The sequence below is a fragment of the Doryrhamphus excisus genome, chromosome 4, assembly GCF_030265055.1.
Source record: "Doryrhamphus excisus isolate RoL2022-K1 chromosome 4, RoL_Dexc_1.0, whole genome shotgun sequence".
Taxonomy (NCBI): Eukaryota; Metazoa; Chordata; class Actinopteri; order Syngnathiformes; family Syngnathidae; genus Doryrhamphus; species Doryrhamphus excisus.
The window spans coordinates 6930108-6948613 of NC_080469.1; the positions used below are offsets into that span (position 1 = coordinate 6930108).

General features: G+C 41.1%; 1 protein-coding gene across 5 annotated transcripts in view; it reads right to left on the reverse strand.

The window, feature by feature from the left end:
• Positions 1 to 776: 776 nt before the first annotated feature.
• The window catches only part of mvb12bb (multivesicular body subunit 12Bb), a 60308-nt gene continuing 42578 nt past the window's right edge, over positions 777 to 18506 (reverse strand). For 3 of the 5 annotated variants that reach the window (XM_058071785.1, XM_058071784.1, XM_058071786.1), the window contains 2 exons: positions 7501 to 7556; positions 4866 to 6330 (listed from right to left, as the gene is read on the reverse strand). In XM_058071785.1, the coding sequence (XP_057927768.1) occupies positions 6193 to 6330; positions 7501 to 7556 (194 nt within the window). In that variant the 3' untranslated portion in view covers positions 4866 to 6192. Of the gene's footprint in view, positions 1552 to 4865; positions 6331 to 7500; positions 7557 to 16596; positions 17372 to 18506 lie in introns of those variants that run through there. The other 2 variants (XM_058071787.1, XM_058071788.1) reach the window with 2 other exon arrangements.

The following is an 18506-nucleotide window of genomic DNA, read 5'->3' on the forward strand; positions in this document are numbered from 1 at the left end:
CTGTATGCACATAAGGGAGGAGGGCTTTGGGAAACTGTCAGTGTGCTCTAGGGCATCACTGACATGAACGTCACCTCTATGCAGCAGCGTGAAAAAAAGTGTTCCCTCTGCAGAAGAACATTCCTCAGCCTGTCGCTTCGACTCCAGCAGCAGAACAGAAGAGTAACATAAAACCTCGTCGAGGGATGTCATCTGATGTTCGCTTCATTTAACAATGGCAAACTCCAAGAGTCATTGGGGATTTTGGAAAGACAGATACTTGCATTGTTAGCAACGACAACTAACTTTGCTTCATGAATAGGAGTTAGTTATTGATGTGCTGTATACTGAGAGGCAAAGTGTCACCGGTTGCAGTTGAAACGGTAGAAAATGAATGAATGAATGAATAATCTACAATAATCTATAATTGTGTAGCACTTTCATTATGCTTTCAATAGATTTTGGACTTGTTTTACACAAATAAACTATGGAAGTCTCTTTATACAGTATGACTTTTAAATGAATCTGAGGAATATAGATGTCTAATATGAAATGTAAATTTTTTGTCCATCCACTCTTCCTATGAGTAAATGTACGATTATGCATTTTGTTATATTATCTTTATTCTATTATGATTTTATATATATATATATATATATATATATATATATATATATATAATATGTCTTTTTTTGTATGTTTCATTCAAAACAAAATGAAAACAGCAATCCCTCACTTCTCATGATGACTGGTTTCAGACCCAACCATGATAAATGTATTTTTTGCATTTGTTATTTATAAATTGATTATTTTTTAGTAATTAGGGCATAGAAAACCTGTGTACAACCTTCTAAATGCGGGGTTTTATCATTAGTAGAGCCGTATACATGCAAAATAACACTCTTATAGGCACCTTTGTATTGGTATTACCCAATATAGTAGATATAATGACAGAAAATAAGCCATTTAAAACATAAATCAAACTTGTGCTCATGTACGTATGTTGCCAGTGGAGATGAGAAAACATACAAAAAATGAGATAGAAAAAGCAGTCAAAGTCACACTCACTCGAAATAATCATGTGCATCAGAGCAGAAATGTAATGATATTGAAATTATTTTCTCTAGTCGCTGACTCAGTTGAGGTGTCAGAGCAGTGATGGACCGGTGTCTGGGGTAAAGGCTCAGCGCTTCAGAGCTCTGCTCGCTCTTTCTGTACACTGCCTGATGAACTTGTGATGGAAAGATATTTGTACTGGAACAGATCAGAGAGATGTGTCGGTTTGTCGTAAGTTTTGCTGCTCTGTCTTGTCCCTTGGTGACAACCCACTACTGACAAATGTCACAATCACAGCCAAGGTAAAATGCACAAATTCATCAAATATTAATCCATCCTGAGCTTTGCACAATATTATACTGAATAATACATACATACACCGTTTATTTTTTTTCTTTGCTTTCATCATTTTCTGTTACCAATCTTTGCTTTTGTCCGCCAGAGTGGTCCATTCAGTTGAAGTTCAGAGGCAGGTTATGCAATAATGCTCCGCTCTGTGCTGAAGTTGTAGTGAAACTGCATGACAGAAGAAAAGACACATGTATTACTGAACAGGTATACACACTTGAGTTCTCAAATGTCTATATCAAAGTGACTACTAAAATACCTTAAAACAATATACTGAGTATAGAGTATAATTAGATAAAATAACAATAAATCATAAAATATAAACATAAAAGAAGAATAAACAAGCATGTATATTATTTTTAAATATGTAGTTATTTGTTTTATGGTTATCAAATGCAAATGACGTAATATTTTTGGGTGTTCTGGTGGGAAAAAACTAAAATAGTGCTCAGTTTCTGAGAACAGAAATGCGTGTACTATGTATGTGTATGTGTATGTGTATGTGTATGTGTATGTGTATGTGTATGTGTATGTGTATGTGTATGTGTATGTGTATGTGTATGTGTATGTGTATGTATGGGGGGGGGGGGTGTACAGTACTTCAACCATCATTCAACAGCAGCTATCTGGAGTGAGGCGAAAATTAAGTCATACTGCCCTCTTCTGGCACAACATCGACATAATTCAAGTATGGCACCAAATCATGATGGTGATTGACGGCTTTTAAAGGCAAAACTATTTGTTAAATTCATATTTCATCAATTCATGTGTATTCATGTATGCATGTCACGTGGTTGACACTGCGATTCTTTATTGTAAATATCAAGCAGGGTTAGAGTTAGGATCACAAATCACAACAGTATGGAATAAATTGCGCCAGCATAAACAAACTGGAAAGATATCAAACTGTCAAGCAGATTAAGAAAAGGCAACAAATATTACGAAAGACTGTACGCCACTGTAATAACATAGTTGTAGTACTGCGAACAAACACTAGAGGATGCTGTATGATCACTGAAATAAGTTTATAGCGGCCCAACAAAAGCAACCGAGCACACTGAAACAATAGCTAAGAGCTATCAAAATACCACAAATTCTGATTTTCATCTACTTGACGGAAGCTCTAAACCTGTCACACATCACAACCATGTTAGAGAGGAAATTCAGGCCCCCACCACACAAAAATTCAGTCTCAACAACTTGCATAGTAAATAAATAACCTGAGTAAGTATGTATGTAGCCTATGTATTTAATTTGTGTGTGTGTGTGTGTGTGTGTGTGTGTGGATGATGGATGGGGGAATGGGGTGTTATCGGGGAGAGCATGTATCAATGTCTGCCAGTTTTACACACAGGCTGACAGGACAGTGACACACTAGAACATGGGCGGCAGTCACCCAGACGAGGCCAGCTTCATTTCCTGTTCCTGCTCCTCTGCCAAAAATATGTGACATGTTGTCTTCATTAATTCCACCTCTATTTGGAGCTCTCCCTCTCACAGCACGCACACACACACACTCCTGTGTATGTCTCTGCTTCCATGCATCCAGACATCGGACATGCACATAGCTAACTCCCAAAGCAATGCTGAAAAGCCATCATGCATAGGTGCTAATGAAAATCTTGTCATGTGTGCACACGTTCTCACAATATACTGTATACTAAAAATCATTAAGCCAGCCTCCGACAACATTTTTCAGCAGAGCAAACCACATGAAGACGTCACTTTAAATCACGCACTAATTAACACTTTAAAAGACACAAATTAGATATGCGTGGCTAAAAGCAATTATAATATCAAGTTTTGTGAGTCATTTGGGAAATGAAAAGAATGCCTAATTGCTGGAACCAACATCATTGCAGACATAGCGTAAGTGACGCCTGGTAGGAAATGGTCTCATCTATAAGTGTGGCAACAGTTTTCCTCAATTACACATGCACATGTACGGGCTGGAGTGCATATCTCTTTCATTAATCCAGATTTTTACTGGGATTAAAAATTGGGCCATTAGAGACAAAGTGACACTTATTTAGAGGGACACTCACAGACAGGACCTCTTCAGGAGAAAAGACGACAACTTTGGAACTCTGTAACTTTTGTTACTTAAAATGTGTTTGATAAGTATGTGAAGCATATTTAGGGCTTAAACCTGGATTATGCTTTGTTTTTTTTTTTTAATCTTGATCTGAGAGGTGAACATGGAAATCTAGTTAGCACGAGGGTTTAGAGAAGGTGGAATTAATCGCAATTAATTTTTTCTTCCATTCGCTGGTGGTCTTGAGACATAATCATTTCGAACAGTGTTTCTCTACTGTAGTCAGAAAACAGCTACATAGCCAATAATATAAAAAAAGAACCAAAATGTACAAAAACATATGCCACTGGTGGAGGGGAGGGGTTTGGGTGAAGAAAAAGTCTGTTATGCCTTTTGAATCTGGATGATGGTGGGGTATGATTTATCTGTCACAACTCACAGGCATTTTATTTCCATAAATTCCAGACTATTGAGTGCATCGAAACATAAGCCACACCCACCAAATTTAAAGACAAAAATTCATCCATCCATCTTTTCCCGCTTATCCAAGGTCGGGTCGCAGCAGGCCTAAGCAGGAAAGCCCAGGCTACTTTGTCTAGCTCCTCCCTGCAGATCCCTGAAGTTCCCAGGCCAGTTGAGAAACGTATCTCTCCAACATGTCCTGTGTCTTCCCAACTGGTCAGAACCTTCCCCTTTGAGGCATCTGGGAGACATCCTGACCAGATACCCAAGTGGAGGAGGAGCAACGGTTCTACTCTGAGTTTCCGTGCTTTTCACTTCATGTCTAAGTGAGAGCCCAGCCACCCTAAGGTGAAAAGTACTTTTGGCTGCCAGAAAAATACATTGCACAAATCGTACATATGCAGGCCGCTCTAGTCTAAAAGTGTATATGTGGCCAGATTGTAACATGCAATATTTACACAGAAAGACACATGATAAACCTTCCAATTCTACCTACACCCGGTGCTTGTTAGCTATTAGTGTGACGTAAGATGTGTTTTTTTCAGCGGCTGCAGTCCAAACAGAAACTGTAGTAATTCTACACTTGATCAAACTTACTTAAGATTTGTCCAATTCAATAATTCCTGAATCTGCACTCTAATCATCATGCATCATTCATTCATTTTCTACCGCTTTTTCCTCACGAGGGTCACGGAGCCCATCCTAGCTGTCTTTGGGCGAGAGGCAGGGTACACCCTGGGCTGGTCACCAGCCAATCACAGGGCACGTATAGACAAACAACCATTCACACTCACATTCATACCTATCAACAATTTACCTAATTAACCTAGCATGTTTTTGGAATGTGGGAGGAAACCGTAGTACCCGGAGAAAACCCACACATGCACAGGGAGAACAAACTCCACACAGAGGGTGGAATTGAACCCTGGTCCTCCTAGCTGTGAGGTCTCCGCGCTAACCACTTGACCGCCGTGCCGCCCTCTAAGCATCATGGGAACTGTAATTATTATTTAAGCATCATTATTTAAGCTGCAGGATTTAAAGCCATCTCATAGTCCAGAATTTAGGGTATATTTCTTGATGAACAATGAATGAATCCTATTGGATCATCAGAAGGATGGACGTATCTACTGGTGAAGGTGTTCATTCATGTTATGACGGTCCGGCCTTGGCTGAGGTCTGAAATCTGTTGATGTTTTTCTAGTTATCTAAGAACGTGTTTGTAGAAGTCCCTCTAAGGATATTTTTGTCGCTTTTTTCAGCATGTATAGCCTCCTGGCATAATAGTAGGAGGAGAGAGAAGTAAAATAACACAATAGTGAGGGATGCTCCCACTTGGAAACTAATTATCAAGCTAAGCTGCGACTTCATCCTCATCAGCCAGGCCCCACCATTAATCTTGTGCTGTCGTCCACTTCACTAAATCCAGCGTGTTACACTATCTCGCATTTACTTCATCAGCTCCAGCGCGGCTGTAATTAATGATTTCTCATGCCCTTCCCTTCCCCAGCTCAGCTCGCCATGTGTCCGCCTGCTAATCACACCCACTAAAAAGAAAGGAAGGAGGCGAGGGAGCGGCGAGTAGTGGAAGGAGAAAAGAGAGCAGATAGGATGAGCAGCCAGGTTGTATCCAGTCTGGGTTCACACTTATACATGCACACAAACACACACACACACACACACATACACCATTAATACCTGCTTTGACAGTGAGCTTCAATCAGATGACCGTATGACAGCATGGCGACTCTGTGTGATTTGGATAGTTTGTGACAGAAGACAGAGGCAGAGTGCAGAACAGACACCGGGTTTGATGAGGGAGTGTTTGCTCTGTAACACATCTCAAACCCAACAGCACCTGTTCTTTCACAGTGGTCTGTCACTTCCTGGCAGTTCTGATACCACAGTACTGTGCTAATGAGAGAGAAGGGGGGTGGTTGTCCCTCCATTTAAAGCACACACAAATACTGAACAACACACACACACACACACACAGAGTCTTAGCAATTCCTGCAGGCTAGCGTTTCATCTGAAATGGAAAGGAAATTGAGTGTGTTTTTCTGCTCTGGCCGAGCTCACATATTCAGTGCGGATGACGCTGATTCTGAATTTTAAAAGAAACCTCCAGAACACTACCACGTTCCTAGAGATGCTTGATTGAACTGTTTGGGAGAAGAATTGGGGAATAAAAGTCAAGGGCTTTGGAAGAGTAGACAAAGCTTTTAAGAGGGAATGGCTGCCTCGCCAGGCCATGCTTTTATTCAATTGGGGCTTAGTGGAGCCAACAGGGTCTCGCTGTCTCAGACACTTAATTACAAGCCCAAGATTGTTTGCTTTGCATTCTGGGCCAGCGGCGGCAGCTGCAGTCGAGCGTTGCAGCCTCTACTCACTTCCTCCTCGATCTGTGCCAGGGATTTGATCGTAATGCCCATTAAATTGACTCGCTGCATCTGAAATCAAAAGCATGGAGAGGAGGGAGAAGGGAAGAAAAAAACACACAAGGAACATGGCGGTTAGGCTCATGGCTAAGTAAGCATGCTTAAAATCTTTAATCCTCTCCCTCAGTGTCAATACAACCCGGCTATGGTGACAACCGCCGCCAGCCAGCCAAATGGACTGCATTGAGCCAGCTTTGCCTGAGTGCACGCATTCATCACTCAGGGTGGAGGAAAGGACAGGAGTGGAAAGGATAGCAAAGGAAGGAATAATAGATGAAAGAAAAGGCAAAGAAAAGGGTGTAGAAGAGAAGAATGGAAAGGAGAGAAGAATAAAGGAAAGACAGTATAGGAAAGGAAGGGCAGGAATGGGAAGTAAATCAGGGAAAGTCATGGACAGAAAGTGTTGGAAAAAAGTAGAAATAGGTTGGGAAATGAGAAGAAAGTGAAGTTAGGTGTAAAAAAAGGAGAAATACTGAAAGGAAAAGAACAAAAATGGATGCTCATAAGTAATCGTACAATACAGTAATGACTAAGGCCTTGAACAGCTGACCTTGGTATATTTTATTCCTTTTAAGCGGTAGACACACAATGATAATCAGGCTGATTTGGAGCCTTATTTCGACCAAAGTTGGCTCTTAAAAGGTAATCATGGCAGATTATCACATGTTTTTTTTAAAGATTGACTTAACCATCCTCAGTCTGGACAGAAAAACATGCAGGGCTGATATTTAGAGATGTTAAGCCTTCAAAATTTATGATCAAAAATCCTCTATGAAGTCAACCAGAGGACACATTAGCAATTACGAAGCAAACAAAGAAAATGTAAACATCATGAACAAATGGTGACCAGCAGTGATGTATAGCTCAAAGTGAAATGGATGTCAGAAATGAAGAATAAAGATTGTTGAGTTGGGGCAAGTAGATGTGTGTTTATATAATGTGCCCTACAAGCCTTACTTCAATAGAAAGAAGGAAAAATATACCTCATTGGAGATTATGGATAAGGTAGTAGCCAGGACATAAACAATTGGCCAAGCATAACCTCCATTTACATTTTTAACAATATGCTCATTGATTGACTGGTAACTAGTCCAAGTTCCAGTCAGCTGGGATAGGCTCCAGCACCCTACAATCTTGAACAGGAGATGTGGTAGAAATGTAAAAAATCTATTGATATTTTACCTCTTTTGCCGTATCATAGAACTTCTGATCAATCCCAAAGGGCACATCATCCATAGCTGCAAAAAGCAAGAAAACAATCAGTTTGAAATGTGACTTCTATACCAAAAGACTGCTTTCTTAAATCTTGCTGAAGGAAACTATATGTGGCATAATGAAGCAACAACGCTATCAACATCTCCGGGTTTCCTGACACCTCCCCTCCTTCCATCTATGGAGACAAGATGAAAGGCTTTTTTATTCTTTGCTTCTCTCTCCTCCAAGCCAGCCCTTCCCACCCTTCTTCCACTTTAATTACTCTTGATTATTCCTGATTTCGTCTTGTCGGCGAGATGTTCACCTCACAAACAAAGCCACACTTACACCCGGCACAGAAAAATAGAAAGAAGAAAGACAAAACGCTTGCCAGATATCAAATTTGCATGAAAATAAGCCACGGTGTTCAGCCCACAAAAAAGTGGATTGAAATGAGGACTTGCCAAGAACATGGTGGTATAATTAGCATTTGACCAAACAAACGAGCTTCGACAGAGCTATAATTAAGCAGGCCTGTAATTAAGTTTATGCCCTTTATCATAATGATCGTAGTTAAAATGGTGTGATGGCTGCCAGTTGATTATTAATGGTGTAACCCGGTACTGCCTGTATCCTGCACTGGAATCAAGGTGTCACCACTGTCAGGCTAGAGAGCAGCTCTTTGTTTATAAAATACATTTAGGCAGAAATTAACACAAGGTGACAAGAGATACAAAGCCTCGAGTTTTCAGACTGAAGGGAAAACTGCAGCTGCTTGACCTCATTAAAAAAAAATAAAACTAAAAAACAAAAAAAAAAATCTAGACTTACGGCACTTTGACAAGGGCGACTGGCACAGAAAAAGAAATGTAGAAGTGTACTCTCAAGCCCTGATCATGGGAATGGTATGGATTCTTCATTTAAAGGGATTATGCTGTTTCCACCTTTCTGACCTATAAATGTAGTTAGAATGTTGTATTCTCCTGTTAAACGATGCCAATGAGGTCAGCGCATTTGGAAGTGAGCCCTGAAAGAAGTTTGAGATGGCTTTGAACGCTTTGTTTGAGTACGTTCTAACACTGGTGATTTCTGATGTCACAGATTGCCGGACATCCTCATATAGGCGTGCGCTGTAGGCCAGATAAGCTGTCTGCGCTCCCCCAAGCTCTGCTCCCCATCTCCCAGGAAGTGTTATATTTGCTACATTTATTTACAATTCTTAATGAGGAAAACGTCAAGCAGAAGTGGTTGGAGTTCCTGATTCCCTACCAGCAAAAGATAAAGATTTTAATCTGTCAACGGCATCTCACACTGGACTATTTTGTGAACATGGGCCACTATGCAGCCGGACTAGCCAACAAACTTGCTGAAGCCCGACTCCTTTCCAACGTTACTTGGTTGTTTCAAAGAGTCAGAGGGGCAAGCAGTAAGTAACAGTTTATCAGTGTCCTAACTGTGTTTATTTTTTAAGTAATGGAGCAAGGGCCACACGGTGGACGAGTGGTTAGCTTGTTGGCCACACAGTCAGGACATTGGGAAGATCTCACACAGTCAGGGGATGGGGAAGACCTGGGTTTGATTCTTTGCTTGGGCATCTATGTGTGGATTTTTGCATGTTCTACTCATGTGTGTGGGTATTTTCTCTGGGTATTCCGGTTTCTTCCCACATTCCAAAAGCATATATGTTAGGTTCATTGGCGACTCCAAATTGTCCAGAGGTATGAACCAAAGGCCATTCTCAGATTGTGATTGTGTAGGTATGATGGCTTCTTTAAGTTCATGAAAAATGAAAAAAAAAAACATGAGAATGCGTACTTCTACTGTGTCACTGGGAGCACAGAGCCAGGCAGAGGGAATACATTTGAATCAATAGGCGGCCATGGGGTGCAGAGATTGCAATGGTTGATGGATCTGTGTGGCATGGACAGATGGCTGCACAGCACTGAAGGCCAGGGTTTCCTTATTGCATTTAAAACCAGGTCTCGGTTTGTATTCCACCACTATCCATACTCGCAAGCCACTATCTTACATCCAGATGAATGGAAAGATCCTGAAGATGACGTGGTGCGAAGAAATGGATATCTGCACCACAGTCGTATCTGAAAGTGCAAAGGGCAAAAGTAATGTAAAAACAATCTTCTGGCTCGGAACTCCATTATGAAGCATGTTCTAGCTGCTCAAATGGCCCATCTATGGTCCATTAACTCATGAGTGTATTACAGTATGGAGGATTGAGTAGTTATTTGGCATGTGGATTATGTGTGAGCAGTCAATAGGAAAACGTCACCAAGGATTTTTGGTGCGTTGACTATGATGATGGTGATGATGATGGCAGTGAGCACTGAAGTGGCGTTAAGTAAGGAGGAACCCGTGCCTTGAGTGATTGGAGTGTAAAGAACGGAGTCAGCACAGGACCCGTGTGGATCATTGCCTTATTAATGGCTCCGTCAGGTACAGTGAGCAATGGCTGCATTGTCATCTCCAATCCCTGGGCACAGATGAATGGCTGTTTCAAAGCGGGAAGGGCTCCCTCATACGCCGGCCTGAGCGCTAATCCCTCACCCTTCCGTTGTTGGATGCACTGTCACCCAGGACTTTAGCAACGCCATACATTGCCTTCCCAGGTCTCCGGCAGACACGGCCATGCACACAGGATTTAGCACACACACACACACATGCAACTTCTGGATGTAGTGCAGAGCCCGGACATTGACTGATGGGAAAATATGCGCAGGTGCTCAAGCATGCCCAATATTACCTGAACCACAACTCAAGAGTAAGACTTTTTTGTACTTCACTAATCCGATAAAATTGCATTGAATTTTCAAAATGATGGATTAAAAAAAGTGCGACCCAAAATTTGAACCCATGCAGCGAAAGTGTCATTATTAGGCAGCACTTTCTAAACAACTTAATAATATCAATACTTTTTGAATACAGTAACAAAAGTAATAAAAATGGGTTTTCGTATAATTCAGTGCATAGTCTATACAGGGTACAGCCACCTTGACTCTTGCACAGTTTTGTCCCCACAATGGTACGCAACTTAGTGTGCCAACAAGTAAATATGTAGTAATTGGTGTGAAATATGTATATACTGTGGGGGGCTGCACGCATAATCTTTGCGTGAACTTGCCCTGAACATTGCGCAACCTAGTCACAAACAATGCGGGTAGTGCGTACTTGTCACTTTCCAACCCTGCATGCATTGATTTTACGCACTTGCCAGAGCCTCAAAGTGTGCTTAGTTCTGGTATTTCCAAAGTCGTTAGCGAACAACACTGTTTCAAGATGCCTCCCAAGAAGACAACCAGGGGGAGAGCAAGGCCAGGCAAGAATGAGAGTCAGAAGTTGTCCCCCATGTCTCCCATTCTCCTCCAGAATAGCATTGCAGCTGCGAGATAATTGACACCAATGAGTCCTCTTCTCTGGAATTGAACATCTTGTTGGTCCCTTGCAAATAGAGGAATTAATGAAGCTGGGGTGATGCCAGCTGTACCGTGGTGACACACAGGGCAAAGCGGGACCAAATAATGCCATGACCAATTCACGGTTGCAGGAAGTGGTGGTGACAATGTGCACCCTATTGGGAACAATGCATGTTGCGTCTAATATATCGTACACAAAAGGTAAACATTTCTTTACTTCAAGTCATGTGATGGCATGACATTTCCTGCCGATGTGCAGCATTTTTGGTCACAGATTGTGTGCCAAGTGCATAACTTATGTTTAAACAGAACACAAACTGAGGAAATCAGCTCCATGACTGACAACTGGCCAAGTGGGAAGGCAGTTGGATATAGTCAACCATTTTTAAATTATTTCTTCTTGTTGTTGTTGACTGGTGCTTTCCTGACAACACTTCAGGAACACAAGATCAGAGCAGCTTGCTGACACCCTCAACCTTAACAAACGAGAGGTACAGATTCTTAGAAATAAACAAGTTACAAACACATCCACCACATACTGCAGCATATTGAGAGGGGTGTACTATTTGATCATAACCATACAGTGTTGGATGCAGTCACTGTGGCATGTACCTAATGTTGTGGCCAGTCAATCGCCTGTATACAAGCACGTGTATGTAACAAGACAAGTTTACCAAGTAACTTTTGATGCAAACCCAAATAGAGGTGAACTGAAGAAAGTGGTGGCAGTGTGACCAATGCAACACAAACCGTTTTTAACTTGCCAATTGCACCATGTACATGATTGAGGGACGACTGAGCTGCCGCCGTCTATGGAGAGATGCTGTGTGTGACTGACCAATCACAGAGCGTGAAGAGTGAATACATAATGAGTATGGTCTTTAAACACGGATACGGTTTATGATGAAATGTACTCGTTTCATACTCGTATTCGACAAAAATGCATTATCCGCAACGGATACTTGTTCCATTCATGTTCACTCTGTACACCTCTGATGTCCAGTGCAGTTGCCAGTATACCTGCAGAAGTTCTCTGTTGACTATGCAGTAATTGGGTGCATCAGAGATGGACAGGAAGTGGAGTGGTGGCTCAGGTTAACCATCTGCACCTGAATGTGTACAAGACCAAAGATCTAGTGATGGGCTGATGCCGGGCGTTGGCAGTAGTGGACCATTAGAGGACTTGGGAGTTCACATGAACACCAGACTGGACTGGAAGGACAACTGTAGTGTCGGTCCTCCCTTGTATATCGTTTAATGTGCACATTTTATAAATGTGTAAATGTGCAAAATCTTATATTCTTTCTATTTTATTATATTTTATTCACATTGCATTACATTATTGCATAATGCATATTGCATTGTGTTTTTCTTTTTCTTCTACAATTGAGCTACTATTTCCCTTAGGGATCAATAGTCGGTCTAAGTCTAAACAGTGTGCAAACAGGTCTTCACACTTTCAGGCATACCATCTAAATGATACACATTGCCTAGGTGAATGGCAGGAGCATGCAGAGGCAAAATTTGTGCATGTCAAGGTTATTTTAGGCTGACGCGCATGGAACACAAGACGCAAGTACTCGTAATGCTTCCACTTCCATGTTCGACAGCAAGGATGGCGTTGTTGGAGTCACATTAAGCATCTTTGCGTTCAAACAAATTGAGTTCAATTGAGTTGACGTCAAAGGGGTCCATTTTGTTCTCATTTGACCACATCACATTCTCCCAAGCCTTCTCTGAGTCATTTAGGGTTTCATTGGCAAACCTCATATGGGTCTGGACATGTGCCTTCTTGAGCAGGGGGGGCATGCAATATCTCAATCTGGTGCAGCTAAGTGTGTTGCTAATGATTTTCTTGGTGACTGTTATGTCAACACCTTTGAGATCATCATTGGCAAGCTCCTCTCTTGTAATTCTGGGCTGGTCCCTTGCCTTTTTCAGAATCATCCTAGCCCACAAGTTGAAATCTTGCATGTAGACCAAGCGCAAGGGCGACTGACTGTTATCTTGTATTTCTTTCATTTTCATTGTGGTGCCAAAAGTTTCTTGCAGATGGTCTTGTCACAAATTCAAGTCTTCTAGATCTACAATCTTCTTTCAATCGGTGAGGTCCTTTGACAGCTCTTTGGTCTTGCCCATAGTTTAGTGGGGAGGTTTCAATAGAAAATATTGTTTCTGTGGTGGCTGTATTTTAGCCACAGAAGTTAAGGTTAGGGATACTTTCCTAAAGGGACGGAACTAATTTGTGTGTTTCATGGGCTCATGACTTGTCTGTGGGTGTCAGATTGCTTGCTTGTCGGTAGGGGATCAAATACATATTTCCCACTATCAAATGGAAATCGATCCATAATATTAATTTACATTGTAATTTAATATTCTGCCTCTGACTGGTACATTAAACCTACCATAAAATGCTGGACTATTCATATCTTTGTAAGGGAGTAAACTTGCCAAATCAGATCAAATACTATACTTATTTTCTCAACTGTATATTCAAACAATACGGTGCAGCCTGTCCTCCATGTGCAGCCTCGCTAGACATTGCTCCTGTCGCTGGGACTCTCAATTTGAGGGGATTCTTTATGCAGACAATGGAAATGCTATTCTAGTTGTGTAGCTGGATCTCTGTCACCTCTGCAGATAATGGTGAGTAGAACTGGAAGAGGACCCCCCTATGCCCACTCACAGCCCTTAGCCACACTCTGACATGAGAAATAGTGCCCAGGCTTGACAGCATCTCGGAGACATATTGTAGTTTATTTTGTCGCCCAGGCATGCCATCTGTGCCATTCCAATGGAGGGTATGTGCTCAGGCTGTTGAGAGAGGGAGAGGGCGCCAGGATGCGGGTCCCGCAGTAGCTCTGCAGCCACGGCAGGTCATTAGTCAAATTGCCTAATGAGAGAGAATACAAATGGCCCCCTACCCTGACAGGAGGAATTTTGGAGGTGTCAGAGCTCCTGACCCATACCACGAGAACAGATGATAGCGAGTTGCTATTTTCAGATTCTTTTAATGACTATAGCTCAATGAAACCCATTCGTTTTCTTTTATCTTTTATCCTTCCGCCACTTTCCCAAGACAAAATAGTTAGGCTGAGTGGGAAGAATCAATAAATTAAAAACCTTGAAACTGAACAATTTAAACATTTACTGGAGAGTTAGCATTTTAAAATACATTAGTTGCGTTACAATAAAAGCATGTATTTTTATTTTTTTCCTTTTTTCCCAAAGACAAAAAAAGGAAATTGTCTTGGTTTTTGCACACACAAAAAATAATTCAAATCTGTGATTGCCTATGATTGGCCAGTCCAGGGTGTACCTCGCCTCTCACCCACAGTTAGCTGGGATAGGCTCCAGCATACCCCCATAACCCTAGTGAGGATAAGCGGCAGAGAGAATGGATGGATTGTATACAGTGGCACCTTGTTTTTTTTATTAACTATTTAACGGTTAACAGGTTACACCGAACCGAAACTGAAATTGTATTTTTATGTGCAATACTGCAAAAATACTGTAAAACCGAGACCGAAAATACAAAATCTGAGGCATCCGAAAACTGAGGTTTGACTGTACATGCCTTCCACTGGCCAGTGAAAACATTGATATCCATGTTTTTTCTTTATCACCTTTTTTCAAACTTTATGATAGTTTTATTATTACATTATTATTCATGTTAGAACATACAAACAAAGTAAAATTATTTACATGCTGACAAAATAGTTATAGACTTGGGCTCTGGATGCACAGCCTTCTGCAATCTACAATGTTTAATTAAAAAGTGAGCCGGACAGAGACCATCATCAGATCATTGAGAATTTTTTTTATTTCAAAAAACAAACTCAGTTGTATGCCATGTGTCACGGTCGGTCTCGAGAGCTTTAAGGTTCGACCTCAGGATGCAGAGAGCAGGACCAAATGCAGGTAAATAATATTTATTTTAGCTATAATTGCAGCAGAAGGAAAAGCAACTCAAGTAGCAGACGGACAAACAACAATGATATCACACAGGGAGAAGCACACACCTGAAATAAATACGCACAGAAATTAGGGACAGGTGTGGGTGACTATGGCAACGAAGGAAGACAGGGCAAAACAGGAAGTTAAATACAAAATAAGAGCGTCCAGAACGGAAACCAAAGCCAAAGAAGGTAACACAAACAAACTGTCACATGGGAAACCCCAAAGGGCGTGACACCATGAATAAAATATCCAACATAACAATTACGACTATCTACAATCTACATTATGCCATTCAGGTGGTTTGTTTAGAGATTACAAATTAAAACTCACTTTGCCACTGAAAGCAAACCTGTAAGCTTATGTAGAATGACCCATGGAAACATTCCCTATTGGACTCTGGCCCATCAATTTTCCAGAAAGTGGGCAGAGCCAGTAACACGTATGATGAGTTTAATGTTCAACGCTCACAGGATGGTAAGTTATAAAACTTTTTAAAAAGGCAGCAGCAATTATAATTGTGGGGAAAAGAGACTCCAAATTTATCAGTTTGTAATAACAACATTAAACCCCTTTCCATTTTTCAAGCCGGGAGAGCCCTGGTTATGCTGTAGAGATATAAAGTGGACAATCAGACTTTATTCTGTAATCAGCAACACTGTGACTTTTCCGACATCGTCACACTGAAACCCAGCTGTGTCCGGGGGTAAATGTGCAGCAGAATGTGTCTATAAATGGCCAGCGCCTCTCTGGACAAGTGTAAGAGACAGCAACTTACGTGTGCCGGATGGGACACAGCAAAAGGCAAAATTACACAAATCCCCTCTTAATTAGCAGTTCTGGGGGCAAACTAACCAGTTATGATGCAAGGAATGTGGCCAGCCTCAGATATCCTAACAAGAAAGGCTCTCCAGTGCTGAACACTTGGTCATGTGGCTTTGTTTCCCTTGAATTAGTGACTGATGTGCAATCACTTATGATCGGTGCAGATTCCCAGGTTGGCCTGGTCTCCACAATCTTGAGCCCTCAGTGAGCAAGTTGCCCTCTGTACCGTGGAACAGCAGGACCTGCATGCTTGTGGTTGGCATTATTAAGTTCTCCATGCTCACAGTTCCAGGCAATGTAAAGTGGCATTTCACGCGGTGAGTAATGAATGGTGCCAGAGTGGAAGCAGGAGGGATGACAGCCAAAGAGGCCTCCTTGGCAGCCACTAACCTGGGCATGCACCAATTTATCATCCCTTACAACCGATCCACCAATGCAACCCAGCTATTTGTCATTAATTATGCTAATAAGAACACAATGTCTTTCCAGATATCAGACAACAGTTATTAGTATTATGCATTTGCAGTTTACTAGACAATTAGCTTTATCATGAGTACTCAAATTTAACTTCAGCTGAACTGTACCCATTGTACACTGCTACACCATATTTGGGAATGAAATTCTTCACAGCATACCAGCCCAGAACTATTTAACATCTGAGAGTCCCAGTTGCCTTTTTTCCAGAGCGACTTTATCCTCACTCATTGTGCTTCCAAAATCACACCACAGTATGTGTAACAAGATCATTAATTACGAACTTAACAAGTCAGCAGGACCATTAAAAGTTCTTTAAGGCATATTTGATCATAAATCTCTTTAAACTATATTTAATGACTGGATTTTGAGAAATATTTCTATCACGTTCTAATTGGATGTGTGATAACAAACCTTGCTGTACATGGGGCAAATGAGGGAGCCATGGCAGGCCCATCTATTGAGGCTGTCCTCGTCTGGACACCAGAACTAATGACACGCCGCATTCATTTCAGGGATGGATATAATGCAATGAGGGATGAGACTTCAGAGTCCAGTCAGGTCTGAAAACCCTAAAGACATTTAAATTATCTTAATATGACGCTAAAAAAATCCAAAATGCCTGAGGGCCTCAACCAGTCAGTAATTCAAGATTCATGCAGGATTGGTCCACTGATCACATTTTACTACTGGACTGAGTACGTTTGTCACAGTAAATATTTTAATAACAAAAGAATGTATTCAATACTTGGTTTTAAGAGAAGTGTAGTCCGGAGTACCCGGAGAAAACCCACGCACACACGAGGAGAACATGCAACTCCACACATCCACATCATGTTTATTGAAACACATCAAAGTCATACCGAATGTCAGTACTGTATATACAATTAGTTACTAGTCGTATATATCACGGTGTCATTTTAATAAGATCACTAAGCTCATCACACCACAGCTTAACACTCAAAACGTATATCTAATAAATATACAAACTTGTACCAATTGGAGTACAAAATGAAACCCAAAACAAACTTTTTACATAATGCATCACATCTGAGCAACACATTCATTGGGGTGCTGCGATGACGTCAGGCTCCCCCTGGGCTCTTTTCTCTGGCCTACTCTAGTGGACAGAGGCAGCATTGCAGCACCATCCGTCATTTTCCATGCTAACTGTCCTACAATGAAAAGCAGTTGAAACAAAATGCATTGTGGGAAAACGGGAAAAGCTTTTTTTTTTCATTTCAACTTGTATTGTAACATCTTTGTTGAGTTGACAAGGTCATTTTGACTTTGCATGCATAAATCTAAATTTCGTGGTTGTGGCTTGTACATTGAAATTTACGATAATAATTTTGTCCTACTCTGGTGTCATTTTAATTTGTGTAGGAGCACACTATATGACCACTGCAGAATAGTTTTATTTTGACTTGGTAAGGTGATACAATTTAAAAAAGTGTCATTATGCATCATTAAATCACAGTACACAAAGCAGAGGAAAACACCAGCAGTTACATAAAGACTTGAATTAGCACTCAATACTTTGTAAATATTCAATTTTTTCAAACAATATTGTGCAACTGAATGCCTCAATGCTTTGCCTTTTGCTGACCAGGGCAATTAAAAGGCAAACGTTAGATTTTAAGAGCGTTCTTTTCATGTCTTGACGTAAGCTCTGGCATTACTTCAGACATCAAGATTGGTTTCATAGAAATCCCATTCCATCAAAACGAAAAGCGCAGCAGTAAATCTGCCCATACCTCCCCCATAACACTTCCATAAATGATTCATTCAGCTCAGTTTAACTGATGCAAAACAGAATGTTAGTGAGCTGCGGCTGTCTGAGTTGAGCTGCAAGTGGAGTACCGAGCCTTCTCTTGCAGAGAAAGAAGAGAAAGACATGCACTAATAATAAACTTGTGTCACTAGCCAGAGGTTGGATTTTTTAATCCCTCAGCCTAAAGAACTGTGTTATTCTAAAATGTAACCCAAGTGCTGCAGAAGCTGCTGAGATCCATCACTGTGTAAGATAAGACTCTTCTGATGTCCCTATCCGCCCACCCTAACACAGCCTGGCCCAGAACTACGCAGCAAAAAAAAAAAAGATGGAACTTTTGTTTGAAACCTTTTAGTGAAAGTGTCGCGCCAAAAATAATCTTTTTTTCTGCGTGTTAGTCAATCAAGCAATGGTATAGTTTGGGGGGGAGAAAGTAATTTTGCTTAATCAGTGAACACCATCTGGAACAATTAACCGAATTCTGCAGAACTCAGAGGATCAGTCATATTGGCTTATTAAAGATCCAGAATTATACA